The sequence below is a fragment of the Suillus paluster genome, assembly GCF_016628075.1.
Source record: "Suillus paluster strain FC165 chromosome Unknown EDB91scaffold_10, whole genome shotgun sequence".
Classification (NCBI taxonomy): Eukaryota; Fungi; Basidiomycota; class Agaricomycetes; order Boletales; family Suillaceae; genus Suillus; species Suillus paluster.
Window position 1 is genome coordinate 1 of NW_024537570.1, and position 27129 is coordinate 27129.

Sequence of the window (27129 nt, forward strand, 5' to 3'; positions counted from 1 at the left end):
CGAAGGGGGACGGGGGGACGCTTACATGAGAATCGTCCCAATAAGGCAGGAGGGGGACGGGGACGTTTGCACCCCTGCAGACGGACAGCACATATAGATAGCGCCATGAATGGCACTACTCCTGTGTGCTCCTGGCCTTGAGGAATAAGGTAGAGGTCGACGAACATCACATGATGTGACCATAGTGTGACATGCTTATGAGACGACAATGCTGGAGCGAGTCTATACTAAACATTTCTCACCGAGCCCTACTCAAGAAATCCACAGTTTCGTCCTGTTATCTTCGCCCGATTCGTTTAGTGTTCCTTGTCATTTTCCGGACAAGGTTCCATAAGCCGTACAAACGACAACCACCCAATAACCACCCCAAGCATCATATACCTTTAATATTGTCCTCTAACATGTCTCACTCACGAACCACGAGCAATATGAGCGACCTGAGCGAGACCATCAGCGAACCTGATTCCGTCATCAGTTTCAACGAGAACGTGTATCTGTCCATGCAAAACGCTGATATATCCACTGCGACCTATGTGGAGCAGGCTCGACAAATCCTAGACCAGCTAGTGACGAAACAAAACAGGTGGATCGAAACTCCACCACGCGTGAACAACATGGACGCATCCAAGGCTCTAGACGCGGTGCTGAGGAACGCTCGCCAAAGCGGTGGTGAAAAATCCGAGCGTTATACCACCTGTGCTATTTGCGCATGTCCGGAGATCTACGAGCAAGTCAACCTCGCGAGGACTTGGTTCATGTATCTGCTATGACCATGTAAGTTATAACTTAAGTGTCTGCCACGAATACCAATGTGATTTCCCCTTGGTAGTTACAGCCGGATCTCACCAGCCATCATACCTGATTTCTGATCAAGCCACGCCGACTATTGACGACACCTATGGCAGCCTCGTAAGTGTCAATCCAGAACGGCGTAGCGGAGCAATGTACGTCCCACTGTCAGAAAGGTGGCTTTCAGCATTAACTCCAACAGCTTAATCGGCGAGACGGTTATAGATGCGTTGTTACCGGTATGTGGGATGGAGAACACAGGCCCGCCAGTAGCAATCAGGCTTGGGTGACCTTGACAGGAGCGCACCTCCTGAAACGGGCCGTCGGTGTTTTCACCCTGGAACGGGTGAGGATTTCTCTGCCAGGTTGGCATTAATCCTGACCCTCGAGTTGGATTACACAGCCGCATACTGCGGCTGCAACGTGGAATATCATTCGACATTACTCAGGAATGTCCGAAGAAACTATTCAAGATATGGAAAGGCTTGTAGATGATCCTTCCAACGGCATGATGCTCCAAGGCGATGTCCACACTGTTTTTGATAAGCTAAAAGTATACCTCGAACAGACGGAGGTGAGTATGCAGGCTTTCGTCCTCGCAATGCCTCATTGATCAGCGCTCCAGCGAGAAAACGAGTACATAGTCAAGGAAGTTAGCAGCAGGCGGTGGATACATCGCGACGTTCTCGATAGAACTATCGCCTTCCAGAATCACGCTGCCCCTACACGAGACATACCGTTGCCTAACCCTCATTTCATCGCCCTACACGCAGCCATCTCTCCGATTTTGCATATGAGCGGTGCAGCCGAGGTATTCGCACAGATCTTGGACCGATATGATGGAGCAGCAGGAGGCAACGCCGGAATTCTGAAAAGCAATGGAAATCCAGTACATCCACTATCTTCGATGATGTCTGCACTGTATATAAGCACCTCATTGGAGTCCACTGCATAGAGGTTGCAGTATTGTCTGTAATATTGTTGGTGTAAGTTCAATGAACGTATCATTGGACCTAAAACCATGTATGGCACACGAGATACAAAGATGCAGCCTCGCAAGGATGGTATGTGCTAAGATATGTCTGTATGTTGCGAAAGTCGAGCAGCCTGGATCCGATCAAACAAAGAACTTTGCTAGCACAAGCAGTCTGCACGGTCGGGGAGCTCGTGGTCGAACAATGGCCCGAAGAACTAGAGACTACTCAGAGTGAACAGCAGTCGCGAGACGCATTGTGCAATAGCTTGCTGACGCATTATGAAAATGGTTAGCTCCTGAAGTACTGTGAGATCTTCAAACAACAGTTCAGGTTGGTCCGAATCTCCGGTAAAACGGAATGTGAGAGACGAGATTTGATTGATGCAAGACTGAAGAAGGCTTTGTAGGTTAGGTTGGTGGAGTCATTTGCGTGGCAGGCGAGCGCTAACGAGAGCGGATGTCCTCGTGATCGTTTGAGCCATAAATCATAGCAGAAAGCTTGCCGCTGCCACCGGTGTCTGGGGTTGACTGATACACATAGTCTGCACCACAAACTGGGCACGCCCACAGCGACCTCCCTCCATCGTCGGCACACTGCAGTCACTGACAGCACGGGAGCTGTAGCTTTGATGGCGGCTGCAATTCATCGGGTGCGGGAAGACAGTGGTGAAAATTTGGGACAAAACTTTTATTGGAAAGCGCGAGAGAGCCGAGACAAGTTTCTTGTGCAAATTCATGGACTGGATGATCATGTTCGTTTGTTCGACAAGGTTCCGGTGAAGATTACTGACAATGTACATGACTGTTTCCAGCCTGCAAAGCCACATTCAACTGTTGCTGACGTTCGGCAACGATGGTGCGGCGCTCGACCTCAATGCCAGAGTAGTTCGTATTGGGGAAACTGGCATGGGAGTACGGGGTTTCAAGGTCTGGCATCTGCTAATCGTGAATATGGCATCGGACACATCCACATAGACGTACGATTAGTTGTGAACGTAACTGAAGGAATGGTTATAAGTTATTCTCATAAGCAAGTGTCTATAAAACTGTAGTCCTTACGATGTTCTGCAGTGCACCAATGATATCCGAGGCCGTGCAAAATTGACTTGTGAGCCATATTGTTTGCTAATGGTTGAGAGGAAAACAAGTTGGAGGGAAAGATTCGAAGTACTTCGACGACTAGTAGGAAAGAAAGGAACTGAGTCTGTAACTGCAAGTCTCGACTTGGACTCTGAATCGACCAACAAAATGCCTGGTCTCACGACACCTGCCATCACAGTGGATCACACCCTCTGAGCTTGGACGCTGAGACACCTTTGGAAATATTATCTCGCTGGAATTGGGAAACTCAATATATATGTTGAAGTCAACCGAAGTTCGATTGAACTTTGAAGGTCGCAGAACAGACTTGTCGAGTCGCGTGGGTCTTCTTTTCTCACTGTTTTCCGACTTTTTTTTGATACAGAATAGGCATGGACGCATTCTGATCAAGTTCCGTCTTGGTGTTTCTGAATCTGAATGGTATAGGGTAGCAGGTGCAAGTCGAGACCGATGCATGATGTTGCAAAACTTCAGCAGAAGACGCCGGCCTATATACACATGTGACACATTTGATCGCGCAACTAAGAAACCCCTCATACAGGCTCTCTTGCGCTACTTCTGTCCCTCTTTGGCGACAAGGGCAGGTGTATAAGGCAGTTGGGTGTCGAAAATGCATGTTTTAAGGTCTTCAAGTTATGCGAAGGAGTCCCTGGATGACGGAGATGCTACCGGTGAGATAGAGGATCCAAGTCAATAATCACCCTATGCATTTGTCACTCGGACCTCAGGCCTCAAGTTTCAACCTAAGCGCGTCAAGTACAATATCCGAGTCCTCTCGCAGTTGCCCCGCAATGTCCCACCTTCTCATGCATGCTTCCATGAACTTGGAACGATAGCAATTTGTGCCTAGCTGGTAGATTGGCGGCATATCGCTCATACCTATGCCAGAGTATATCGATAATCTAATCACCACGTTCCTGCGAGGAAGTACTGGTCACATAAATATACTGGGCGCCAATATCTCTATCTCCACAATAACTTGATCAACGAATTGCGCTTTGGCGCGGAATTCAAATCGATCAGGTCGTATATTTTCATTTTCTAAGAGGCTTTATACCAAAAATCAAGGACAGTGTATTCCATTGCATCGCGATGAATGTGAGTTTGTGCATATCATCTCACAACCACTTACTAAACCTGCATAGAAGACAGATGATGAGACCATCTTCGGCAATTCCTTCAAATTCCAGAAGCTTTTTTTTTCTGTATGAAGAATCATGCGTCGGTCCGTGATTCCACTGCAGAACAACTTCGCTCACGAGACTTCAATTCAACAGATCAGATCTAAATGTGTGGCAAGTATGGCCATTGGTTTCACATATGATCTCCTCATATAGTACCGCTTCCCTCATCCTTCCTGGAACCTATTGCTCTCTCTCTCTGTGTACCACCGGTGACCAGTCGGCCTGCTACAGTCTGAAAACAATCTCAACGTCGCAATACGGCTTATCTTGTCTCGCCTCTGTCTTAGATCAAATGTCAACTTCTATTTTGTGTCCTGTCTTGGACCGAAAACAACAAAAGTCAAACACCGTGCGAGGTGGTCCAGGAGGTGGACAACGCGTGCTCATATACACGTAAGAACTTTTCAACAATTTCATTTGTTCATGCTCAGGCTTCAGCTACTCTAGGCGCTACCATCTCCCCTCCCTCTTTTGAAGAAGCGTCCATTCCAGCTGGCTCAAACGTGACTGCTTGCACATGGTAGGTCCGCCAGTGTGTATAAATTACTTGGTAAATAATGGCATCATTATCGACAGCTCCTGGGCTAGTTACAACTTGTTTAGCGCCTGTATGTTCTGTGCTTCTTCATCGCCTTTACTAGTGAGGTAAGTCTTCCTATGTCACCAGCGATATACTTGAGCTAACATGGTACAGTTGGGATGAGTGGATAGCTAATTGCCCCACAAACCTGACGTCGACAACAATGTGAGTTTTTATAGGTATCTCATATCCCTGATCTAATGAATTTGTTAAAGATACTTCCCCTCGTATGCGGGAGTGACACTGCCTTCCAATACCTCGATACCTTGTTACGCGGGCTATGATCGTACGTCGTTGAACCGCTTATCACTAAGCTACCTTTCATGGGGACCTCACAGCTCGAAGCTGGCTGAACGGAACATTTAATGAAGCGACCGCATCCGATATTGCGTCAGTGTGTATGTCAATCTCACTTTGGTGAATCTGCGAACACACGCTGACTTAAACAAGCATATTCCGACTTGACGGGAGCCGCCGGTTCCTGCGCTTCATCTTCAAGCTCCCACAAAACCCGAGTGGGTGCAATCGTTGGTGGAGTAGTTGGGGGAGTAGTCCTGCTGCTTCTGCTCTGTGGATGTGTCCTGTTTGTTGCACGTCGCAGACGCAGAAGGGCCAGATCCTCTCCTGAAATCACTCGGTCGAGCAGCTTACACTTAGCTGAAAAGTCTGGCAAAGAAATGGGTCTGTCCCCTTCGAATTCACTCTCGTCACCAGGATCTCCCAAGACACCAACATTAACGTCAACTCTTGTTAATCCTGAGGGGAAACCAACCTGGGCGGGAATCTCAGTCCTGCGTCCGGTCCTTCCGGCGGAAATCGACGATGCTCCGGCGGATGCAGAACTTCGTAGACCCACAACGCCAACAGCTCCTCAAGCAGAAAGGGACGATACTCCGGCGGATGCTGAACTTCGTAGTGTCGCCATTCCTGGTTCATATGGCGAACTGCGAGCACAACCTGCTGAGGTAGACGTTCTGGATGGACACCTACCCACAAGTCTACGAGACGTACAACCTATTAGCGTTTACGCTGACGCAGAATACTCTGGCACGGCGATCTCGGAACTGTGCTGTCCCCCGCCTGCTACGGTGGAGCCTGTGCAGGAATATGAAGGTCCAATTCTTGAACAATCAGTCTCCGTAAGTACTGTAGTCACCGAGTTTTTAGATAAAATAATCAATCACCCTGCAGATCGGAGATGTTGCTACCGAGGCTACCCGGCCTGAGGTTGAACAGGTCGGAAATCTCCTAGCGCAGCTTTACGTTGAAGACACCCCGTCCACTACCATCGTTCATGATCACCCTGCGAATCTCCAAACAGTATCGCAAGCAGAGGCAGAGGATGTAGAAGCTCTCCTTGTTTCAGACGCACATGAAAGAGCGATAATGCCCATGATGATCTCTAGAGGCTCGGGATCATCTCTCCCATTTGTAGAGGCAAAGAAAGCACCCGTATCTGAGGACCTGGTAAGTTTTTATCAATATGTACCAAGAAGAATGTACAGTCAATGGGTGTCGATAAATTTCATAGGTCAAACGTGTGGTATACACGTACCTGATGGATCCTGCAACAAAGCAGAACGCATTTTCTTCGCGTACGCATGGCTTAAAGCTGTGAGTGATACTGGGTCTAAGTTCCTCATAGTTCGAGCACCGTTTATGGCCTTTGCAGTGATTTGCTGTTCATCCTCGATCTCACTGGTAGCCAACAACCGTACATAGACTCAGTCAAAGCATCGATTAACGCCATCTGCGCGGAAATACTGGGATCCGATCATATGAAATCAGCTCACCCAGGCGGTCTTCGCGTCGCATTTATTGGGTTCCGCGATCATTATCCCCAGGATGACACATTCGTTACCCGCCAATGGGACTTTGTCTCGGATATCACTAGGATCCACGCGAACTTGAGCCATCTTCCCGAGGCGGATGGCGGTGGAGATGGGCCAGAAGCCGTAACAGCAGCTCTAGCTCGAGCTTTAACGATGAAGTGGAGGAACGACTGCAACAAGGTCGCTGTGTTAGTCTCGGATGCTCCACCCCACGGTATTGGATCCCAGGGCGATTACTGGCCTTACGGTGTGCCAGGTGGTAAGATTTCATTACCATCCGTCGTCGTAGACTCTGGAGTTCTGAATTTTTGTATACTTACATCAGTTCCGGACCCTCTTGATGTGGCAAGAGACATGCTGAAGAAGAAGATCACTTTAGTGCGTGTTTCTCTTTCTGATGCGATCTATTTGTCGACATGCAGCTTTTAGCATTTCGTCGCTTGCGAGCCAAGCTTGAGTCGCTTTCATGTAAGAACCTACCGAGATCCAGGATAAATGTAATTGTTCAACATTTCTCGCGTAGAATGCGCTCGATTTTTACCGTGGTCTTACCCGTATAACAGCGTAAGTCTTCTACAGAGGCAGACAAGCAATTCAACTGACATTTGCTCAAGGGGCATCGTCGTCCCACTTCTTGACTCCAAGGTCATGTCAACTTGCATCATCGGCTCTGCTCTCGAAAGCCTTGCGATACAAGATCTCATCAACGAATACAGGGAAACCCTTGAGGAGTTGGTTTCCTCACGAGATCCTTCATTAGTAGTCAAATACCTCCATGCCCTAATGCGCATCAGAGGTCGTACGGCTGATCAGCTGATTATGGAGAATATCTACGACATGTCTGGCGACAGGAAGGAAAATGTAGAAATATGGTCGTCAGCTCGTAACCTCGCCGATGCGAAGGCTCGATTGAAGGTGAGCTTGTGGTGATCCTCTGCGCTGGAACTCACATATTCACATTACTCGTGTTAGCGTTACTACTAGGTGAATGTGTAAGCTGGATAGAATAGTTCTAGATGCGAAGTTGTGTAGGATAAGTTTTGAAGTTGACCTCGATCTTGGTACGACCACCACGGCTACTTGGCTGAAATTATTCTTGATGCGGAGGAAATGCAGATGATATATTTCTCAGTGCTCACCTGAACGACACGGAGGCAAGAAACCTTGCGATAAATAGAAAGTAGGTCTGAATCCACTACTACTTCGAGGGAAGGAATAAGAGCAATGTATTCCGCTCGCTGCTCAAGTGTTGTCGTCACTCCAGAGCGCAAAATCAGGCTTTCCAGAGGACACCTTGACCGTGCCAAGAATGCCTTCAATTCTTCATCAGGCAATGTTGGTACTTCGCAGACTTCAAGTATCCGTAAATTAGGGAGTGAGAGAGCATGAGAGCATTGAACAGGTCAGATACTCGGTTTAAGCACGGCAAATCTGCGGTGATGCGTAAGGACCGGGGACTGGTGTGCGTAAATGGCTCCAAGACCTGAATTTCGCGGGCTGATGTGCGCATTTTTAACGAGGAGAGGTTGGGAGCTAGCTGGAGCAAGTGGAGAATTGTGTCTGGTCGACATACGCTGATCTCGACATTTGTCAGGAGTAACATTTAAATTTGACGAGGACCGTGAGTTTGGGATACCGTTGCATTGCGTGTAGTTGAATTTCTGCTCATAATTCAACTCGTTTAGGTGCTCGTTCTTGTAGACTCTGTATTACCAGAGTGCTACGGACTAGATCTCACGCTGCTTCTATCATCACTGCCCGCCTTCATAAACGCCCGTCATATACAATCGTTAACCCGCTCGAAAAGACATGCGTCTGATATGATCACGCACCACGATAAATTCTCCAACGAAGTATTTTCTCTGTCCTTTCACCCTGCTTCCCTACGAGATCAAGAAGGCTGGCTTGATACTATTGTCTTCACACTTCCCACCTTGATGGGATGTTACTTGTTAGGCATGCGTATCCCGAACGGAAACTGATAACGATTCGTACCGTTGACCCTAAAGACCTGGAGCGACAGTCACTAGTGCGTTCCTGCGAGGATCTCGCGATCACACCGTCCAAGTCCCCTTCCCTTTCTTGCGGAGAGAGGGGTTATACGCATTTGCTAGGCATGAAGTGTTTCTATCCCCGCGATATCTCAAGAAACGTCGGATCGAGGAAGATGCAGAGTCAAGACGAAGATACTTGATCCCGGACAAAGTGCTCCAGAATTTAGTCACAAAATGTTCCGTGCGAATTTCGAAAGTGTTTCCCTATGCTACGCGCACGACTCCCCAGTAAATACTATGTCATGGAAGGCAGGGCACTGGAAAATGAGCACCGCTGTCCTGCTTTCCATACTATGTACGCTCAACTTTATAGACTTGCAAAACCTTCTTTGATGCGGCCTCTCTCACATGTCTCCGCAACGGGCCCACGTTCGACAATGCAAATTGACAACTCGTTGCTGCAATGATATACAGGAGATAACCTCCGCCAGATTCAGAATCATCTGGATGAGCCAGGGTCCAGATCCGGGAAAGAGAATTGGGCGCGGTATCCAATAGATGCAAGCTCTCATGAGAAGCCGAAGGAATGATATATCGATTGTCATGGGGTTCAGCGGTCAGCTTTAAATTTGCTCTATCAGGTTGACATGTTTCAAAAGTTACTGAATAAGTGTCCGCAATGCAATCATTACTAGTACACACACGATACGGTAAGTTCAATCCAAATCTACAACCAAACCGCCCTAGTTAACATGGTCATAGTGTTAGCGCTGACTCTGCTCTTGCTCTGTTCACTCCCACTTCCAATTCAGGTGTGAGACCCCTACATGCATATATCAATGGCAAGTAGTCCGACCACACTCCTGTCTTCCTCACCTTCGCTCTTCTCAAACCCCATTCAAACGATATGCCATTAGGGTATAGCACGGGTATACCTGTGGGTCGGAAAGTCAACACCGTACCCGTAACCCTCAGCACCGTACCCCTACGGGTGATGTTACCCATACTAACTCACGGGTATGGCAGCTTACCCGCGGTGTGCATTTACTTGCGGGTACACATACTACAACTTCAAGAAATAGTACTACGTAGGTCTATCAGTACCCTCATACAACACCCTCACCCTCCCGTTTCCTTTTCTTCAGAGACTTCACGATGTTAACAAGGTCCTCTGAAGACTGGCGCTACAAGATCACAGCGTAGCCACGAACCAAGACAGAGGAATGCGCGGGCCGATAATGGAGACAAGCGGTTTCGAGTGAAGTGTAGAAGGTGCCGGCCTTGCGAAAACACTCGTTTGACTGCAGTTGAGGTAGCTATGGTGCGCAGCGCATGAGCTATGATGCCAGCGAGAGTGATGGCACTCAACTTACCAGGAATGCTCAGGTAATCAAGTACCATCCGGTGCAGATTTGGATACGTCTTTTGGTGGTGCACCCACCACTGCAGTGGGTCTTTGGCATTCTCCACTGGTTGCCGCGGGTAGTCATCGAGTTCATCTACTACTGGAGACCACAATATAACACCGCGGAATAGCCGCGGAGTGGCCTCGGAATAACCTCGGAGATAGGGGGCTACCCGTGAACATGCCCGTATGCCATGCGGACGGGTACGGTGTGGCCGCGGGTAGCACATCTCTACACCATACCCGTACCCGTGACCCCTATACCCGCGGTGTGTACCATACCCGTGCTATACCCTATATGCCATCAAGGTCTTTCGAACAACTGCACACCCTCCAAGCCGCGAACTATGACACCCTCGATACGCCTTCACACATTCCTTTTCCTACTAATAAGGCACGCATCCTCGTGTATACATCCTGATTTCACGCGGACACATTCTATCACTCACTCATTCACCACCTCCCTTCAACTTTATCCCCAACCCAATTTACCCACTCCTGAGCTCGATCAAACCCTCTTCTACATCCGCACCCTCCACATCTCCAAACACCTCACCTCTAAATGCCTCCTGAAGTGCCAAAGAAGCTTTTGCGGTTGGGTTCTATGACGTTGGGTGCGTTCATCTCACACAATAATGGTGCCGATCGTACGCCACAGCCGCATTCACCTTTTCACCTGTCACCTTCAACAACTCGCCTGATACTTCAATGGTATCTGCGCTGTCGTGCTTTCATCTAGTCTTCCGCGTCTGTTAATACGCAGTTCACCCACAGCTAATGAACCGTAAGTTCTGTACTCCCTCCGGCTTATGCACCCCTAATTCTCTTCGACTAGTTCGTGACCAAATCTCTTATGCTTCGCCTGCAACTACGAACGTGAAGACGAGAAGGCTCCTGCAAGAGACGACTATGATTGATGACCTGTCGACCGTCATCGAAGAACAAGAACACAGCTTCCCACAATTTTGTCCGTGTGCCCTTGTTGACAATATGCTTGATCAACTCCCAGAACCATTATCACCAAACGCACTCGATGCAAATGCGTATCGCAAGGGACCCATACGCTATTGTAAGTACAGGTCTGGTTTCAAATTCTCAAGTTATATTTCATATATTGCACGCCTCCGTTTTCTTTCTGTGTGCGTGAGCTTCCGCATTTCTTGCCCCCTTATGTTTCTCACTGCCGTTGCATATTTATCAAGGTGTGATCAGTTCTATACTGACACTTGAGTCCTATAATGAGAGGCACCACTAATCATGGCATCACGATCGTACTCGCCTACTAGATTTTATGATTTATAGCATGAAGATAGTTGTTCTATGGCGACAGGCGAGTCCCCCACTTCCCGAACTATAATCTTGTTTTCGATGGTTGATGTTGTACAGGTGTCGACGTACTTACTCGCGAGTCACTGGGACTGTGCAGGAAAGGTCAGTCTATCACATCTTATTATTGGGCCCCCATATGATAGTCCCAGGCGGTCTTCAAGCGAACTTAAATTAACCTCAAGTATGACGTCCAACGTGCGCACGGCGGTGGCAGTCTCATTACAACTGAGGCAACGCTTATCTATTAAGGGCACGTTGGTTAATTATAATGAGCGCCCACGCTGACCGCTCCAATTATTTAGGACCGAATGGTAGAATGCACCTGGGATATGGAATCACAGCTAGACTGTCGCTTGGAAAAAGATAACTTGATATCATTATAGCACACCAACCCAAGCACTTTGCTCATCCCTCACTCGAACTTCGAGGTTCATATTCCGAGGCTCGTCATAGATATATTTCCCTCGCAGTCCTATTGTGGTGACCTACCTTCTCCTGTACGCGTCCATCAGGAATGTGGCACCCAACTCGTGCCTAGATGCGCATCTTAAGTAGCCCCTATGTTGACAATGTGCTACCCGTCGACGAAGACCCGGAGCGACAGTCACTGCGTTCCTGCGATTACACCGTCCAACACCCCCTCCCTTTCTTGCGGAGAGTGGTCATATTCATATGCTGGGCTTGAAGTATCTTATGGAATGTTTATCTCCGCAATATCAGACGGGTCAGTGGAATTCCAGGTCGCTGGCTTCTCCATGAGGTCGTCATTGAACAGCCAGTCATGTATTCAAATCTTATCTATTGAATTGAAGCCTCACGAATGAACTTGACGAGTCTTAGCAAAAATAACAAAATAGTTGCTAGAATAGAGCGATGAGGAAAGATATACTACGACACGTATGGTACTGGTAGCAAACTCTTGAGTATACAGAATTGCACAGGTCCATAAAGCCCATCTCCGAAAGATGTGACGACCGAGCCTAGGGTACAAAGTATTTATGACGCTTGACAATCGGTTCCACCACTATTTTGAGGGGAGGAACAAGGGAAATGAATCGCGAGCACCACGTGGTCCATGCGGTCCTCTGTAAGATCCAGGGAAGCGATGCGTAAGGATTGAAGTTTGGTAGGCGTGAATAGCTCTACTAGGTCTATGAGCAACAATTCCTCAAATGCTACGTGAATCGTCAACAACGAGAGGTTGGGACCCAGCTGGAGCAAGCGGAGGACTGCATCATTTTTACGTAGGGTGACATCGACATTTGTCAGGTTGGCCCACATGGGATTGCAAGAAGATAAGAGCTCGAGGTAGAACAGCGGTCGTATTACCTCGAGACTGCATAGAGGGAAGCGCGAGATGAATTGTGTGATAGCTGGCATGGCATGATGGTGTACCCTTACAGATAACTCCTGAAGGGCTGGGAAGTCCGTGAACATAAGTTCGGAATCAGGTGTGTTGTCGTAGTCATCTTCGCAAAATCGGATATGTAGAGACGAGATTTGATCGATGTAAGGCTGAAGAAGGCCTCGTAGCATGGTTTCCTCACTTGGGTAGTACTCCGTGCTAACGAGAGTGGACGGCCCTGTGATTGCCTGAGCTATGAGTCATAGCGGAAAGCTTTCCAGCAGTCTCTGCGATCAACCACCACAATCAGCCAGCACCAGAAGTTGGGCATACCGACAACAATTTCCCTCCATCGTCGGCATATTCTTGTCAACAGCATGAGGGCTTCTAGCTTTGATGGGCGCGATAATTCACTGAATTCTGGAGGACAGTGATCGAAGATTTGGGATAGGACTTCAGTTGGCAAGCGCCAGAGAGCCGATATAAATCCCTCATGCAAATCTATGGACTGGATGATCCTGTCCTTCTTTTCAACGAGTCGCCCGTGTAGATTTTTTATATTATCCATCATGTCCGGTCGTGAATATGGTCCATCAGATACATCAGAATAAACATACGATTGGTTGTGAACGCCAGCTGAGCGATTGATTATTATCCGCAGGCACAATTTTAGGTAATTTGGTACTTACGGTACTTTCTGCATTTCGTCTGCTAAGAACGAGGTCGAAATGTTCGATCGAGGAAGATGAAGACGATCATGGACAAAGTAGAAGTGTCTGACAATGATGTCCCTGCAAAATTCAAATGCACCCGTGCGAAAGTGTTCCAACTTGTACATACCTCAGCGCTAGCAGCAGTAGTCACACTTGTCATTCTTCACCCTCTCGGACATTCTTATCTTCGTAACGGGCATCAAATTTGGGTCAACGTTCGATGACCCGCGCTTGCAAAGGGCACCTGAAGGCACAAATCAAATCATTCCTGCAAAGGAGATCGCCGTAGATTCAGAATCCTCTGGATGAGCTACCCAGATCTTGCAAAGAAAATCGGGCGTGGTATCCAATCTATTAGATGCAAAGGGATTCCTAAAAAAAGGCCCTTATGAAGAACGGAAGGAATGATATACCGAATCATTGTCGGCAGCTCAGCTTTAAATTGGCTTTATCGCAGGTTACAGTATTCCGCAGTGCAATACAATCATTATTTTAATACACGATATGAAAGGACTTATACTCATGTTGTCAGCGGGTTCACTCCTGCTCTTCTTGGATAACTGGATGAGGTGTCACGAAGTGAATTGGTGGTACCTTGTCCACCGAAGTATGATAGAGGCTGGTAATGCGGCGACGGTCGTCGTTTTCATCTGCCTGAACACCAGATGGTTCTAAAGGTTCCACCCTAGAGTTGAAGGTGAGTAAAATTAACATCATAAGAGATTAAGATCATACCTCGCACTGAAGTTGATATAGGTTAGGCGTTGAGCGGGAGCAGCGCGAATGAGGAACATCATGCTACGAGTGATGATCAAAGTTCCGGCAACCACTGAGGGCTACCACTAGATGAATAGTAATGTATAGAATTAGGCGTGGCGACTCACTTCGTCCGGATTGTCACCTGTGCAGATCACATTCTCCCAAGAGAGTGTGACCCCTCTGCTGGCAGCTTTACGCAATGAGATGCTGTCCCTGAAAGCGTCAAGGGTCGATGGTGCATGGTTCACGCGAACCTCGCAAGAAGGGGAGAATACAGCATTGAAGGCGCTAGCAAATGCCTCCTCCTCGCGCGCCTCGTAGAAGGCGCCGAGGCGAGATTGCGTCCAAGATATCAAGTCTGGCTTAGACATGAGTGACTGTTGCGAATTCGAGCCCAACACTACGTCTTTGTGGTACAGAGCGCGATTGCGGAAGAGATTGGTAGTAGCTGCTGCTGCAGGGGTTGAGCGTGCGGAAATCTGGAGAACTTGACCTAAGATGATTATGGACAAGGTACAAAGTCCAAACTTGAGCATGTTGAGGCTTGGGTTTATGTTGGAACAGCAGCATCATACCGTGCGTCAGTAGGCCCCTTTCCACGTGATAAAAGGTCCGATAAGTTTACTGTACGTTAGGGGTCTTTTCTTCGTCGACACGTTAACAAAAATATGCAGGTCATTGAGGAGACAGGAAACTCTGAACCGGCCTCGGATGTCATTAGCGCAGTGCAACATATCGTGAGTGCCACATCGACGATGTCCAGATTCCTGAAGACCTCCAAACTCCGTACTCAAGATTATTCCCCAATATCACCCTTTTTGCCGTCAAAGGCTAGAGCGTCAGCACCATCATCGCCAAACACCAGCAGCAGTTGGATGAAGTTGTGCAAGATATGTCAGGCCTAGAAAACATCATCCATAGCATCAGAGGTCTTCGCAAGCAACTCGCCAAAAAGCAGGGCAAGATTATCCAGTCCTTGAATTTGCACAAGAGGTTTGTAACAACTCTCTGGCGCTTACCAACTGCCAAAGTCCTGTCCCAAATTTTTGAGTGGCATTTTTTCCTGAAGCACAGTGGCTTGCAGTCCCCATCGACAGAAGAAGGTCACATGCCGTTGACAAGAATATACCGACGATGGACGGAGGTTGCTATGGGCACACCTAGTTTATGGTGCAGTCTGTACGCGACCGATATAGACTGTCAGCCGGCAGCTTTCTGCTATGACATATGGCTCAAGCGATCACAAGGACGTCCGCTGTCGCTGACACTCGACTGCCTCCCAAATGAGAACGTCAAACTACGGAACCTTATTCAGCCTTACAACACTCAAATCTCACATCTTTGCATCTTGTTTGGCCTCGGCGCCACCACACCTGAACTTATGTTACAAAACCTCCCAGCTCTTCAGGAACTAGACATACACTGGCACAAACACAGTGCCGATATGGAATTGACAGTTCTTCCACGAACCGTCTCCAGACTATCCACCCTGCGCAGCCTCAAGGCATCAGGATGGTTCAGCTTATCCTCTTCCAGTCCTGGATGGACCCACCTGACAAGTGTCAGAGGAATCACCATAGTCGACCAATGGAATTTTCCACTTGCTCCAGTTAGCTCCCGACCTCGGTCGTTAGCGATCACCCTAGATGATGATGGTATCCAATATGTCGCACAGGGCCCTTGGAGCCATTCACACACGCGAGCCTTCAATGTCTCAGGTTGTGCCTTTATTGCAGTTTTCCACATTGGGGTCCACACTGTTACGCTGCCCAGTCCCTTGCCTGTTATATGCACTCACACTCCCCGGTTCACGCACACTTAGTCTTGATCTCGTTATTCTACGGTTTGGGGGTACTGTTCAACTCACATGGCCTCACGATGCGTTCAAAGCATTTCTGGCACGGTCAGATTGTCCCCTGGATTGCCTGAAGTTCGACAGTGATTTACCGCCAACCGAGGAGCAGAGAGCAGAACACGTTGCCCTCAGTCCTTCTCTGACATTCAAGAACCGCCGTGGCGAGGTTAAATCCAAAGATAGCGACGAGGTTGAATCCGAAGATGCTGACGAGATGTAAGAGCAGCAAGTCATGTATCATCGCCGGTCCCAAAACCTGTTTACCTACTGTCTACTCTTATCACCCGCACCGCCCCCCTTTCCCACCGCTGCTTGAATCCACAACCCTCACGGAATAAAGTTTGCATCTCTTGCGGTCTTCGCTCCTTCTTTGGTGATGAGGGCGGGAATGGAGCAAATGAAATTGTACTTAGTCACTAGGGTGTGGAAGATGTACGAGAGGTAAGGTAAGTGATTTTTTAGACGGGAAGATATGAGGACGATGCCGAGATTGGGGAAGTACGTATCGCAAGCGAAATTCAAAGATTCTTCGTCTTCATTTTAATCAAACCTCACTCTTCGCGTTAGCAAACGACATGCAGGCGGCAATTGGGGGGACGACAGCTTGATATCCGCTACTAACATGCTATCAAGGCGGAGATTAGTTGTACCTGCTACAGGGGTCGAGGGTGTGGAAGTCTGAAACTTCAAGACCAGGTAAGATAATAATGGTCCGGAAGTTCCAGAACCGTACACAATCATCTTGATCATGTTCGCGTTGTATTTGCGGTCCGGACCTGTCAGTGTCAAAGTAAGTTTATGACAATCATGTGACAAGGAATGCGGAACTTGTTCAACCATGTTGAACTTCCTTCTGAGCGCTTGAGCGGGCGCCTGTCGTTATCGTGGAAGTACCCTCCTTCAAACACCGAGGTTGCGGTGAAGCATCGACTGTTGTTCCAGCGATCCGTTGGAGAGCCCGGCTTCAAGGGCTCAGAGAGGCTAGGACGTTTACGGACATGCGCGGTCAAGACTTCAAGTCTGAGGGGAGGAGCTTTTGGTGCATCACCTTTTCCGCGAGCGATCCTTACTACGAAGGCTTATCAAGCGCGCTGTCGGAGGAAAACAAATACGAAGGACCTGTGTAACAGGATGGCCTGCCTCGCTGGTTTCGAGTTTCGTGATGTTCTACGTCAGGTCGGACCTGTGCATATCGCAGTGGAAGCAACTAATGGGTCCTGATCGCCTACAGAAACTGCACAGCCCCTCATCTTATCTCACGAACTGCATGCCTGTATGCTGTCGATCGTCGAACCCCTTGACCTTCTCTTTGTCGTTTTCCCGCGTTTTTGTCTGGGGAATGTAGGTCCCGGGACTCAGGTCCTCTCGAAGTGCTTTGGCACTGTCTTGCGTGGCCAACTGTGAGTTGGCAATAGGAAGTTCGGAACTAAGCAGGGCAGTGTAGGTGTCTTTTCACGCTGGCCGCGGGTGCTCAACAGAGTGTAGCCTTTGACATGCGTTATCTGATGGAAGACCCCTGTCATCAGCCTCAGAATTAACCCCTTTCTGCCAACCTAATGCATGTACTGCCCACAGAACCCAAATATTTACTGCAGGTCTTCATTTCCAATACATAGTTCCCGCGGATCTCCTTTTCTGGCTACTGTGCTTGGTGGCGGAACTCCCCATGACGTCATTGCAATGGGGAACTGCGCATCAACTTTCTGAAACTTGAACACATCTCACCATCATGAATTCCAATCCAGTCCAGATAATTGCTGTTATTCTCTGCATATCATCATCTGTCTATGCGCAGGATAATCAGACGTACAATAACTGGGGTAGTCGCGTCGCTGGAATTGTGATCGGTGAGCGATTTTCGTTTACTGCTTTAAGAGCTTATTAACAGAACGATACGACTCATTTCAATCTGTAGGTTCCTTGTGTTTACTAACCATCATCGCATGCTGCTTGGCTGTTCGTCGGCGACGTTCGATGCGAAATGTCACCATGAAACCGGCTTTACCTGCCACGAATGTTCAAGCAGGCCAATCTTACTCCCTTCCGCAATGGAACGGAGCGCAGATGTATGCACCTCCATCGGGACCTCCACCTGGCCATTCATACAACGTTGCGAGTATGAGTCCTTATGAATATGATGCGCATCCTGGATCACAGCCCGCTCCCCCTCCATACGTGAAAGAAGGAGATGGAGTCATCATGCCGCAGGACGGCTATTACTCCTCGGTAAGTAGTGAGGCGTTTTGGCAGGACGACGCCTAATGCTCATTTCCTACCAATAGCCTTCCGGGCCTCCGCCTCCTGCACATACGGTGAGCTGATAACATGAAAGGAGAGCAGCTACATTCTGATCACATATATGAGCAGAGAGACAACAGTCATTTTGTAGGAGGTCTCAGAAGCTCTTCATAAATTGCGGAATGATTCCGCGGCATCTATTTTTGCTCCCGACATTGTACGATCAGCCCTCATGTCTTCTGTGTGTATGATACAGGCAGCTTATCCATAACTTAATCAAATCTTAGTATACACGTACGGCCTTTGGTTGACACAGACGTTCACACAATTTATTCCATCGAATGAGCTTCGCGAGTTCCTGTGTGTAAAATACTACCCGGCGGTTCATCAATCACCATGTCCAGTGACTTTCCGACAAATACACGGGTTCTGATTGAACGAACGCAATCGATCATCATTACTACAGCGCCAAAGCTTTAGATCTCATTTCCATGCCGGTGTGTTTTTTTCCCGGAGCGCCCACCAGTGCAAAGGCAGAACAACACTAATTATCGGTGGCCGCGAGTCCCCCGCACTAACGAGGCACGTGAATCGAAGCCGTCAAAAACTCTTCTCATGCGGTCTTCTATCAGCCAATGAATCCTGTTCGAGCCCAGTATTGTGATGCAACAACAGGAACCGCGTTCATTCTCAAACTTTATTCCTCAAGCTTTCGAAGATATCGCAAGGCATCATCAATACATGCAACCTGTGCGAACTATAAGGTCGCCTACTGATGACAGAGGAAGCGTCCATTGAGGCTAGACAACAGATCGCAAACGATGTGCCCTCATCGTGGATTCATTTTCCACGTCTCGCTTCGCGGGAACGGGCCGGAACAATGGTGGTAGCCCTTAGTCTCCGTGTTCGAGGTGTCAGGAACATGGTGGAACGACGGATGGTATCCAATTTTCCAATCCAGATTGTTTCAATCAGAACGTTCCGGTGGCCTTGATCGTGGCGTTAGGCCCTTGGCATTAGGACCTTGGCGCGGCGTCCAGCATGGGGACACCTGAATGTTCGAGATAGGAGCGACCTTTGCGCACGGTGATTGATCGGTCGGACATCGCGTCTGATCGTCGACTTCCTAGTGGTCCATACTGCAACAGAGCATATCTCATGAGTGAAGGGAGTGAAAATGATGGTAGAGTCAAGAGCTTCGACTACACGCTTAAGGATCGTCGATCGTCGAGCAGGCAATCGCCGAATGAAACATTGCATGTACCATGTGACAAGATCGTATCGGTTAGGTAGCTTTGATCTTAGGAGTTCTGATATACCTGGGTTCCAAGGGTTCGTCACGGCATGCCTTTCCGGAGAGAGATATGACAGAAGACAGCACGACAAGAGACAATACGACAAGAGGCAGGAAGCCTCAAGGAAGGGAGGAAATCACCGAGATATCTCCGTGGCGAGATAAGAGGATTACGTTCGTCCATATGACTGCGAGGCAGGCGCCTGCACGGAGTCCGAGGGAGAAAGAAAGCTGAGGTTGCGTGTGTGAGAGCGAACGGGACGAGTCACTGACATGAGACACATGCCGAGTAGGAGATCGCGGAAATGTCATCGATACAAAGGATGTCGAAGAAGGGAAATTGAAGGTACCATTAGGAGCCATTAGGGTTGTGGAGTGGGTAAGCGATGAACTTTGTCACCTTCGATTGACCCCATGGCATGCCGCCGGGAAGTCGGAACGAAGACGGAGTGAAGCCGCTGAAGATTAAGTGAGTTGCTGAATAATTTGTGCCGGACATAGGAAATAGGCACTTGTGCACAGAGAAATTCAAGAATCAAGGGTGTACGTTACGTTTTGCTCGGTTTGCGATAACAGCCTGTTGTAGTTTGACAGCCCAGGGCTCTTCGCAACAAGTGCGGTGCCCTAATCGATAGCTCAGGAACTATGAAATTACAGCAAACTATTGCTCGCTGAGTTAGCTTCGAACGGGATAAAAATAATTCTCGCTAACCGGGGAAGAAACAGTAGGTGCTCTGAACTGAGGAAGGTAGTGATCGAGGACATGAATCCTGAAATATCTGAGTGGGGGGGAAGAGTAAAAACCCATTCGTCGACACGGTGCTTTTCGAGGATTTGGGTGTGAGCGACATAACCATATTAGAACATACGGTAGCAATTGGAGCCAGATGAGTTACAGATGAAACTGCGGACGGAAAGAAGGAGGCTCGCGGGAAGACCGGGAATGATGGAGACGCGAGGCAAATAAACGAGCGTATAGTATGTGGTAGTAAGCGTGGAAGTATACTGTACGGCGGCCTGTATAATCGTCACACACTGTAATATGCGGCATGGAACTCACAGGGCGCCGTTTGTACGCGCCGGGAGGATTGTGCAGCAATATGAGTTCGCTGTTGTTGAGTGTCGTTGGTATACGCTGGATAGATCAGCAAGTTGAGAGTGACAAAATTAATGGACAGAAATACGCACATGAATATGAATGTTCCAAAGATAACGAGGTGTGTAGCTTGTTATTTTGGGCAGCAATGTCATAATTTTGGGACGTGCAGCGATCATAAATGCGTGTCGCTTGCGTAGCACTTAAACTCGATCAGGTACACCTAGAACGACAGTCTGGCCATCGTCGTGGTGAATATATGAATGCCGGTAAAAATTCCTCTCAATCAGCTGGTAGCAGAACGTCCTGAACTCGCGCTGTCAGCAACATTGTATCAAGCCGGACATCCTTGGAGACCCTACAAGGCACGATGACGAGATCAGGGGTGTGAAGATAATAAGATCGGCTGCAGTGCAGTGCACCAAGGAGTAGCAACGACTACTACTACGCGGATATGAAAACGCGTCCGAGGGAGTAACACAAAGAGAAAGAGTAGGATTCGCTGGGTTGAATCAAAGTTGAATTACGAATAAAGCTGCGGAGATGCGGGGAGATGCGGGAGGATGAGCTAGTGTGAGAAAAAGGGTAAAATATTTAGCGTAAAGGAGTACACGAAGATGATAATGATGATACATAGGTAAGTTACTATTGGATGCTACAAGTTCATCTTGTATAGTGGGTAAACATGTTTAACCTAATTAGGTATCTCCAGGGAATTTAGCTTGATCTTTTATGACTTAATTTGGTTAAAATTATAGAATCCGGTGAGATCCGGAAGAATGGCTGTAATCCCGGAGAATGATCTGTGAATCTGATGAGCGCCGTTTGCAGTTGCTTGGGTTTTCGGCACCCGTTCGCGGAATTACATGCCGCCAGTGAAAGATCCAAACTTCAAAGACAAGGCTCCCATCCTCTCGCCCACCGTCATCTCTCTTCTCTACTCCCATCATCTCTTCCCTCCTTCAATTATCTTTCATCCTCTGACACAGTAAAATGGGCAGAAGAAAAATTGAGATTCAACCGATCACCGTAAGTTTCATTTTTGTTCGTCGTCCTGCTGCTATTCTCGGTCGCGGTTATGCCAGCGCGCCTTACTCCAATTTTACTCAACCTCCTCTTGATCCATCATTAACGTCCCTCTCTGTAATTCTTAAACATAGCACGAGCGTAATCGTTCTGTAACTTTTTTAAAGGTAAGCCTTTGGCTATTTTTGCCATTAATAGCTTGGCAGATCACTTATAATTATCCTCACCTCCTTACAGCGTAAGAACGGTCTCTTCAAGAAAGCTTATGAGCTTGGAGTCCTCTGCTCTGTCGATGTTGCAGTCATCATCTTTGGTGAGTTCCTTTTGTTCTCAATTGCGTGCGCTAATTCAAGTCTTATCATGATCAGAGGAGCGTGCGGGTCATCACCTGAAGCTTTATCAGTACTGTTCTGGCGACATCCACGATATCATTCAGCGCCACGTTCGTGTAAGTATTTTATTCGTATTTTATTCGCTCTTTCTTCATGAGCCTGTCCAGTATGACGGAGAAAAGGATACCCGTACCCCGCACGATTTCGCTAACAACGCCAATGCCAAACTTCACCACGACGCCGACGTCGACGACGATGAGGGCGACGACGACGATGACCCAGATTCTGCTCCTGCACGTGGTAACAAGAGGCGTCACGAGCCAAAGTTAAAAGCAGAGTACAGTAACAACGCGAAACTCCTGATTCCTTCAGGAGGTGACATGGGTCTCAACGTTGATGTAAGATGTTCGCTCGTCTTTCATATTTACCTTCACTCACCCTGAAATAGATGGGTCCCAATGATTACCACCGTGGTCCTATGACCATCCCTCCCCCTCCTATGCCCGCCCACCACCTGTCACAGCTTCCATCAGCTGGTGGAGGTTCTGCACTTCCTATTTCAACAGAGCGCCATACGTCTTCTGGTCGGTTACTTCCTCCAAACGGTCAGCTTGGCTCTCAAAAGAAGCCCCGTCTTGCGCCTAACGTTCATGGAGGCAACGGCTCCAAGCTTTCAGGAGATGAGCCTATGTATAATAGTTACCTCCCCTCACCCACGTCGGCTCATTCTACTGCATATCGTTCGAACGGCCCATCATCCCACCAACTTCCGTATAATGGATATATGGGCGTGTCAAGCAGTCCTCCTCAGTCCTTCCTCCCGTCGAGTTTTGACTTCCCTTCGTCGTCGTCCCGAGGCTCTACTTTACCGCGTAATAATAGCTACAGCCAACGATCATCATATTCTCAACCTCAAGATCCCCAAATACAGGGAATGTATCACCAGCTAATGCGGCATAATAACCCGCACAGTCAACACTCCCATTCAAGCAGTTTGCATTCCCAGCAATCTCCGGACTCCTTATTATCCACATTTCTGGAGAACGAGGACCATAGGCAGCCGCAAAATACAGGCCCGCAGTACGGGCCGCTCGATTGGCCCTCTCATGGACCTTCACAACAGCAGCAGCAGCCCCCTCAACCTCCACAGCAGGAATCAGGTATGGTTCACGTAACCTTCTGATGTAATATTCTCAATCTCTACTAGGGCCTCCTGGTGACACCAGCTGGCTTGATTTCCTGTCGCAGAACGCATCCCAATCAGGGGCACAACAGCTCCACATGACACTGCCCCCCACTAATGGGCGAGATGGTCTCTCATGGGAACGAGATCGCGATACGGAGCATTATTCCGCTGAGCGCGGTGGCGACATTCATCCAGATAAGTCTTCCAACGGAACAACATTAATGTCACCGCGTTCATCACGCAAACGCCCACGTGCTGATTCGAGTGCTGCGGATGAGAAACGTTTGTCGCCTAGCGCGCGAGCTGTTTCAGGTCAGGATAAGATGCATGATTCTGGCAAGAGTAATGGGGTAGATAAACAAGACAAGTGACGAAGTTATGATTTGAGGACGGTTTCTGTATGACTACATATGATTATCTTGGACTCTCATTTTCTTGCACCACTATTTTACTTCATGACCTCGTTTGCTCAGGCCTTGTTTAGACATGCCCGGATTCTGCCAGCATCTTCAATATTGTTACCCTGCTATCGATATGTTCGCATACATGCTGTTTCGTGGCAGGCCTGCGTTTATGAACTATAAAAGTAAGCTCTTTGGGACTGTTGGTGTATGACGCATGTTATGATTTGCAACATCACGTTGGACTCCATCCACGTTTTCTCTATTATCCCATGTAGGTGAGACGACGCACCCGGCAACTTCTTACGAGGACGACAGAGCCAACGATGATCCCGATCTACATCGTCCAAGAGGGTCCAAGTTGACGAAAGTTGATTTAACACAAAACGCAAAACCATAGCCGTCGAATCAACTCGGTGACAGCGGGGTTCACACAATGACGGTAGCATACTACGTAATACTCTGGGATATACCGGTGACGCCATACAATCAGTCAAATTTGAGGTCCCAGGGCTATTTCATTTATGATTTCTCCATCCAGTTCGGCCCCTTGTTGGAGAGGTCAGGCTGCGGTTCGTCTGCATTGGCTTTTCGGGGTGGTTTTCAATAACTGGAGTTGGACCGCCACGAGTCAACCTCAAGTGATCAAGGAACCAAAGGTGTGGATCCTCTCTCCGCAATTTGGCTAGTGGATCTGGAGCCAGGAGAATGTTCGACCTAGTTTTGTGATTGAGTGCTCCGTAATCGATTGAAGGAAGTTTAAACTTCACGTTGACTCGAGTTCATATTGTAGCATGAACTTCTTCCAGTCGAGTGACTGATCGCGTCCGTCTTCGCAAGCTTTTTTCCAGAGTTATTTAGTATCGAGAAACACGTAAGTACTAAGGCGTGGATACTAACAACTCTGTCGCCTACCAGACAATTGACTCTTGGCAGTGATATGATTGCGAATTTCGCTTTCCATCTACCTGGTGTCTGGCCTTTGGGTCGTCTTGTTCGGCACTCAATACGGAGCCAGTCATCTCAAACATCTAGATCGCCTCGGGCGGTCTCAAAGGAAGTACTGGTTGATTGATTGATTGATACGAGCTGGCTGGAATCTCATGTGCCTAATAAATTTTCTAGTGATATGGTTCGATGGTCAAACCGCTGGACCAGTCCTCACTGCAACCAAGGTAGTGATCCGATTTATGCGACTATCCCTATAGATCCCTATCAGGAGGGTCTACTTCATTAAGAGCGATCGCTTCCAAGTGAACATCACGGATGAATTGGCGGTGGTATCCATGAACAAGAGCGCGTCCGTTGTTCGTATCTTCTTTATTCTGGAACGGCGCTGCTGACCTTACTCCAGCACTGGCATGGAACTAATCAGTATTGGTCATTGGACGGAGCAGCCACGGTCATGTAGTGTCCTATAGCCCATCTGGGCATTCTTTTCATGTAGGGCTTTACGCCGGTAAACCAGAGCAGGTCATTTTGGTGCGAAATCACGTTGTGCCTTGCAAATTATTATTTACTGGTCTATCATATATCAGGTATCATTCACATTCCGTGCTCTAGTACTGTTGGTACAGTGGTTTCATTCTTAATTGGACTAAACAGGTTTCATTGTTGATGCAGGCGAAGGTTTGAGAGAACCCTCGGTCATTTATGACCAGATCCCTACGTGTGCATGTATGACATTGATAACGGTCTTAAGCTTGACCACGTATGTTGTTTGCATGTGTCGACGACAATCTAGCATCGACCATCCTTACTATCACGGATTGTCAGGATGATCAGCGTTTCTACTACTTTTACTCAACCATCTAGTCAAAGGTGCCACGTGAACGCCTACGACGTCGCCTTGTCCGCTACTCCCGATGCGATTCTCATTAATGACCCCGGACGTAATCTAAATGGACCGCTGGTACCTCTTTAAGTCCTGAGCGTCGCGCATGGTCAATGAATATGGTATGCAAACCAAACTTCGTGTTCACGATTAAAAACCACATGTTTACAGTTGTTGGGGCAGATATCAACGCCTCCGGTCGTAGACTCGATCTTTCCCGGTCACCGGTACTCTTTTATCCTGGTTGCAGATCAGTCGGTCGACAATATGCCATGTCCAATTATGATTCAACCAACTCTGCGATGCTTGAATATAATGAGGCCCGGGCACTGGAACCCATCAACAGACATTGGACTACACGCAATCCTTTCAAGTTGTTGGAATATAACTTGTATCCGCTAGAAAACCCCGCAGTCTGGTGGCGCAAACTGTCGATAAATCTGGTCAGCGTATGGGATGATGTGAGACACCTCATCAATGGCTACAGCTAGATCTCGCCGTCTACTTCGGTTTCAATGTAAACTTTAAACGGACCTCTGGAGGCTTCTCAGCTGCAATCCAATGGGTCTGTTTACACCTTGCTTGCTAACAAAATCATTGAGCTGTCTATACCCGGCGGACAACGCGAGGGACCGATAAACAATGACACTCTTCTTCACCTTACGTTCTCGTGCACCATCCTGGCATCCTTGCAAGTGAGTATCACTTGTTATATCCGTTTCGCACTCTAGCTCATGTATCGCACAGCACATATTTTCTGTTGTAAGAAGCACTGGTAGTAACACCTACAACTACACCGGTCCTGTCTAGCGGGATACGACGAGCAATGGTGGATCAGGTGATCATGTAACAATCCGCTTTAGAACCGATATTAATCCCGTACCATGCTCCTCCCACTGGTACGATCAAGAAACTGTTGCTTGCATGACTGATTTACATGACGGCTCCTCTAGCCACATTGACTTTCACCTTGAAAATTAGTGTTAAATTTGATCATCTATGCTCGTTCAAGCTCAGGTGCCTAGGCACCTCAATGGCTCAAGGGAAGTAGGTGTTGTCTCGCTGTCAGGTGACAAAACTGATCCGGAGTATGGCTGTGATCTTCGCGATGATACTGCATCGTCCCTGAAGTAACAAGTAAGGCTCAGATCTTATATCTTATATCCTAGTGTCATTTCTTGCTTACATAGCCGCATGGAAACAGTTGTGTTCGAACTACGATGACCCGTCACCATCGGAACGAATCGCGGACCAGCATTACCGACATGTTATGAAACACCAGGTCGGTCATTAATTTTGTTAGCAAATTCAAACGTTAGAGACTTTATTAGGATTGAGCCGCCGTGAATTAATTTATCCTTCATGACTTGCGTCAACCGCAGCACTTCAGATCGATGAAGTGGCCTTGTGGGAGCGTGTACTTTCGCGCAGTAGAGTATGCCCGAGGCTATCGGCTGCTGTGCTCCACTGCTTCGTTGCTGCCTAGTAGTCAAATCTCCTGATTTCCATTGACAGTCCGGCCTTGAGGTGCTGCATGATCAGGCCGTGTAGCAACATCGATCACGGTAAGTTAAGACTCGGAAAAATGCGCCGAGCACCACGAGGCGTTCAATCAAAACTGTCAAGCAGACAATGAACTTGTGAGTTATGACAGTCACTGTGCACATAGCAACTATCAATTTCCAGCTAGTGGGCATGGAAGAAACTCTTACTAGGTCTTCCCTGTCTTCCTGAATCGTCCATGGTCTGACTTTTGTACGTACAGCTCAACACATTTTGTGTCTTTTCCGTTTCGAACTCTAGTCGTCGAAAGGCGTTTGGAACTATTAGCTGCTTGGTGTGTGCGCCACCACGTTTCAG

The 27129-nt window shown here is 48.1% G+C and overlaps 8 protein-coding genes across 8 annotated transcripts; 5 read left to right on the forward strand and 3 right to left on the reverse strand.

Moving 5' to 3' along the window:
* The first annotated feature begins 199 nt into the window (after positions 1–199).
* EDB91DRAFT_1114510 (uncharacterized protein) lies at positions 200–1932 on the forward strand. Its single transcript, XM_041317898.1, has 6 exons — positions 200–232; positions 268–757; positions 792–948; positions 992–1135; positions 1193–1363; positions 1415–1932. Exons 2-6 carry the CDS (start codon positions 402–404, stop codon positions 1742–1744), a joined length of 1158 nt encoding a protein of 385 aa, XP_041180275.1. The 5' UTR covers positions 200–232; positions 268–401; the 3' UTR covers positions 1745–1932.
* A 3158-nt stretch (positions 1933–5090) lies between these two features.
* On the forward strand, positions 5091–7566 carry EDB91DRAFT_42541 (uncharacterized protein). The gene is made up of 8 exons (XM_041327228.1): positions 5091–5769; positions 5822–6097; positions 6162–6244; positions 6303–6840; positions 6892–6930; positions 6986–7026; positions 7077–7377; positions 7435–7566. Exons 1-8 carry the CDS (start codon positions 5308–5310, stop codon positions 7444–7446), a joined length of 1752 nt encoding a protein of 583 aa, XP_041180276.1. The 5' UTR covers positions 5091–5307; the 3' UTR covers positions 7447–7566.
* A 4470-nt stretch (positions 7567–12036) lies between these two features.
* EDB91DRAFT_1114549 (uncharacterized protein) lies at positions 12037–12794 on the reverse strand. The gene has a single exon (XM_041317899.1). It carries the CDS (start codon positions 12724–12726, stop codon positions 12187–12189), a length of 540 nt encoding a protein of 179 aa, XP_041180277.1. The 5' UTR covers positions 12727–12794; the 3' UTR covers positions 12037–12186.
* On the reverse strand, positions 12660–13286 carry EDB91DRAFT_42704 (uncharacterized protein). The gene is made up of 3 exons (XM_041327235.1): positions 13225–13286; positions 12869–13171; positions 12660–12808 (listed from the first exon to the last, which is right to left on the reverse strand). The coding sequence occupies exons 2-3, from the start codon at positions 13104–13106 to the stop codon at positions 12789–12791; spliced, it is 258 nt and encodes an 85-aa protein (XP_041180278.1). The 5' UTR covers positions 13107–13171; positions 13225–13286; the 3' UTR covers positions 12660–12788.
* A 499-nt stretch (positions 13287–13785) lies between these two features.
* Positions 13786–14378, reverse strand: EDB91DRAFT_1245220 (uncharacterized protein; the record flags this gene model as incomplete). Its single annotated transcript, XM_041322509.1, has 3 exons — positions 13786–13933; positions 13984–14084; positions 14133–14378. The coding sequence occupies 3 exons, from the start codon at positions 14376–14378 to the stop codon at positions 13786–13788; spliced, it is 495 nt and encodes a 164-aa protein (XP_041180279.1).
* A 297-nt stretch (positions 14379–14675) lies between these two features.
* Positions 14676–16382, forward strand: EDB91DRAFT_1262675 (uncharacterized protein; the record flags this gene model as incomplete). Its single annotated transcript, XM_041324430.1, has 4 exons — positions 14676–14744; positions 14843–15000; positions 15082–15725; positions 15781–16382. The coding sequence occupies 4 exons, from the start codon at positions 14676–14678 to the stop codon at positions 16080–16082; spliced, it is 1173 nt and encodes a 390-aa protein (XP_041180280.1). The 3' UTR covers positions 16083–16382.
* Positions 16383–17503: 1121 nt separating this feature from the next.
* EDB91DRAFT_1114560 (uncharacterized protein) lies at positions 17504–18516 on the forward strand. Its single transcript, XM_041317900.1, has 4 exons — positions 17504–17709; positions 17778–18088; positions 18145–18174; positions 18230–18516. Exons 1-4 carry the CDS (start codon positions 17592–17594, stop codon positions 18272–18274), a joined length of 504 nt encoding a protein of 167 aa, XP_041180281.1. The 5' UTR covers positions 17504–17591; the 3' UTR covers positions 18275–18516.
* A 2825-nt stretch (positions 18517–21341) lies between these two features.
* EDB91DRAFT_42794 (uncharacterized protein) lies at positions 21342–23505 on the forward strand. The gene is made up of 7 exons (XM_041327243.1): positions 21342–21519; positions 21651–21683; positions 21754–21829; positions 21885–21964; positions 22016–22246; positions 22297–23008; positions 23056–23505. The coding sequence occupies exons 1-7, from the start codon at positions 21484–21486 to the stop codon at positions 23403–23405; spliced, it is 1518 nt and encodes a 505-aa protein (XP_041180282.1). The 5' UTR covers positions 21342–21483; the 3' UTR covers positions 23406–23505.
* Positions 23506–27129: the final 3624 nt, after the last annotated feature.

What these genes read in the sequence shown, in the direction of transcription:
- EDB91DRAFT_1114560 (XM_041317900.1), top strand. Translation starts at nt 17,592, where the DNA reads ATGAATTCCAATCCAGTCCAGATAATTGCTGTTATTCTCTGCATATCA. An exon ending in CGTCGCTGGAATTGTGATCG is followed by an intron (nt 17,710 to 17,777) that starts GTGAGCGATTTT and finishes TTCAATCTGTAG; the next exon opens with GTTCCTTGTGTTTACTAACC. An exon ending in CTCCGCCTCCTGCACATACG is followed by an intron (nt 18,175 to 18,229) that starts GTGAGCTGATAA and finishes ATATATGAGCAG; the next exon opens with AGAGACAACAGTCATTTTGT.
- EDB91DRAFT_42794 (XM_041327243.1), top strand. Translation starts at nt 21,484, where the DNA reads ATGGGCAGAAGAAAAATTGAGATTCAACCGATCACC. An exon ending in ACATGGGTCTCAACGTTGAT is followed by an intron (nt 22,247 to 22,296) that starts GTAAGATGTTCG and finishes ACCCTGAAATAG; the next exon opens with ATGGGTCCCAATGATTACCA. An exon ending in ACCTCCACAGCAGGAATCAG is followed by an intron (nt 23,009 to 23,055) that starts GTATGGTTCACG and finishes AATCTCTACTAG; the next exon opens with GGCCTCCTGGTGACACCAGC.
- EDB91DRAFT_42704 (XM_041327235.1), bottom strand. Translation starts at nt 13,106, where the DNA reads ATGATGGATAATATAAAAAATCTACACGGGCGACTCGTTGAAAAGAAG. An exon ending in ATGGAGGGAAATTGTTGTCG is followed by an intron (nt 12,809 to 12,868) that starts GTATGCCCAACT and finishes ACTGCTGGAAAG; the next exon opens with CTTTCCGCTATGACTCATAG.
- EDB91DRAFT_1114549 (XM_041317899.1), bottom strand. Translation starts at nt 12,726, where the DNA reads ATGCTACGAGGCCTTCTTCAGCCTTACATCGATCAAATCTCGTCTCTA.
- EDB91DRAFT_1114510 (XM_041317898.1), top strand. Translation starts at nt 402, where the DNA reads ATGTCTCACTCACGAACCACGAGCAATATGAGCGACCTGAGCGAGACC. An exon ending in CTCGCGAGGACTTGGTTCAT is followed by an intron (nt 758 to 791) that starts GTATCTGCTATG and finishes TTATAACTTAAG; the next exon opens with TGTCTGCCACGAATACCAAT. An exon ending in GTGTTTTCACCCTGGAACGG is followed by an intron (nt 1,136 to 1,192) that starts GTGAGGATTTCT and finishes TGGATTACACAG; the next exon opens with CCGCATACTGCGGCTGCAAC.
- EDB91DRAFT_42541 (XM_041327228.1), top strand. Translation starts at nt 5,308, where the DNA reads ATGGGTCTGTCCCCTTCGAATTCACTCTCGTCACCAGGATCTCCCAAG. An exon ending in CACCCGTATCTGAGGACCTG is followed by an intron (nt 6,098 to 6,161) that starts GTAAGTTTTTAT and finishes TAAATTTCATAG; the next exon opens with GTCAAACGTGTGGTATACAC. An exon ending in GGTCTTACCCGTATAACAGC is followed by an intron (nt 7,027 to 7,076) that starts GTAAGTCTTCTA and finishes CATTTGCTCAAG; the next exon opens with GGGCATCGTCGTCCCACTTC.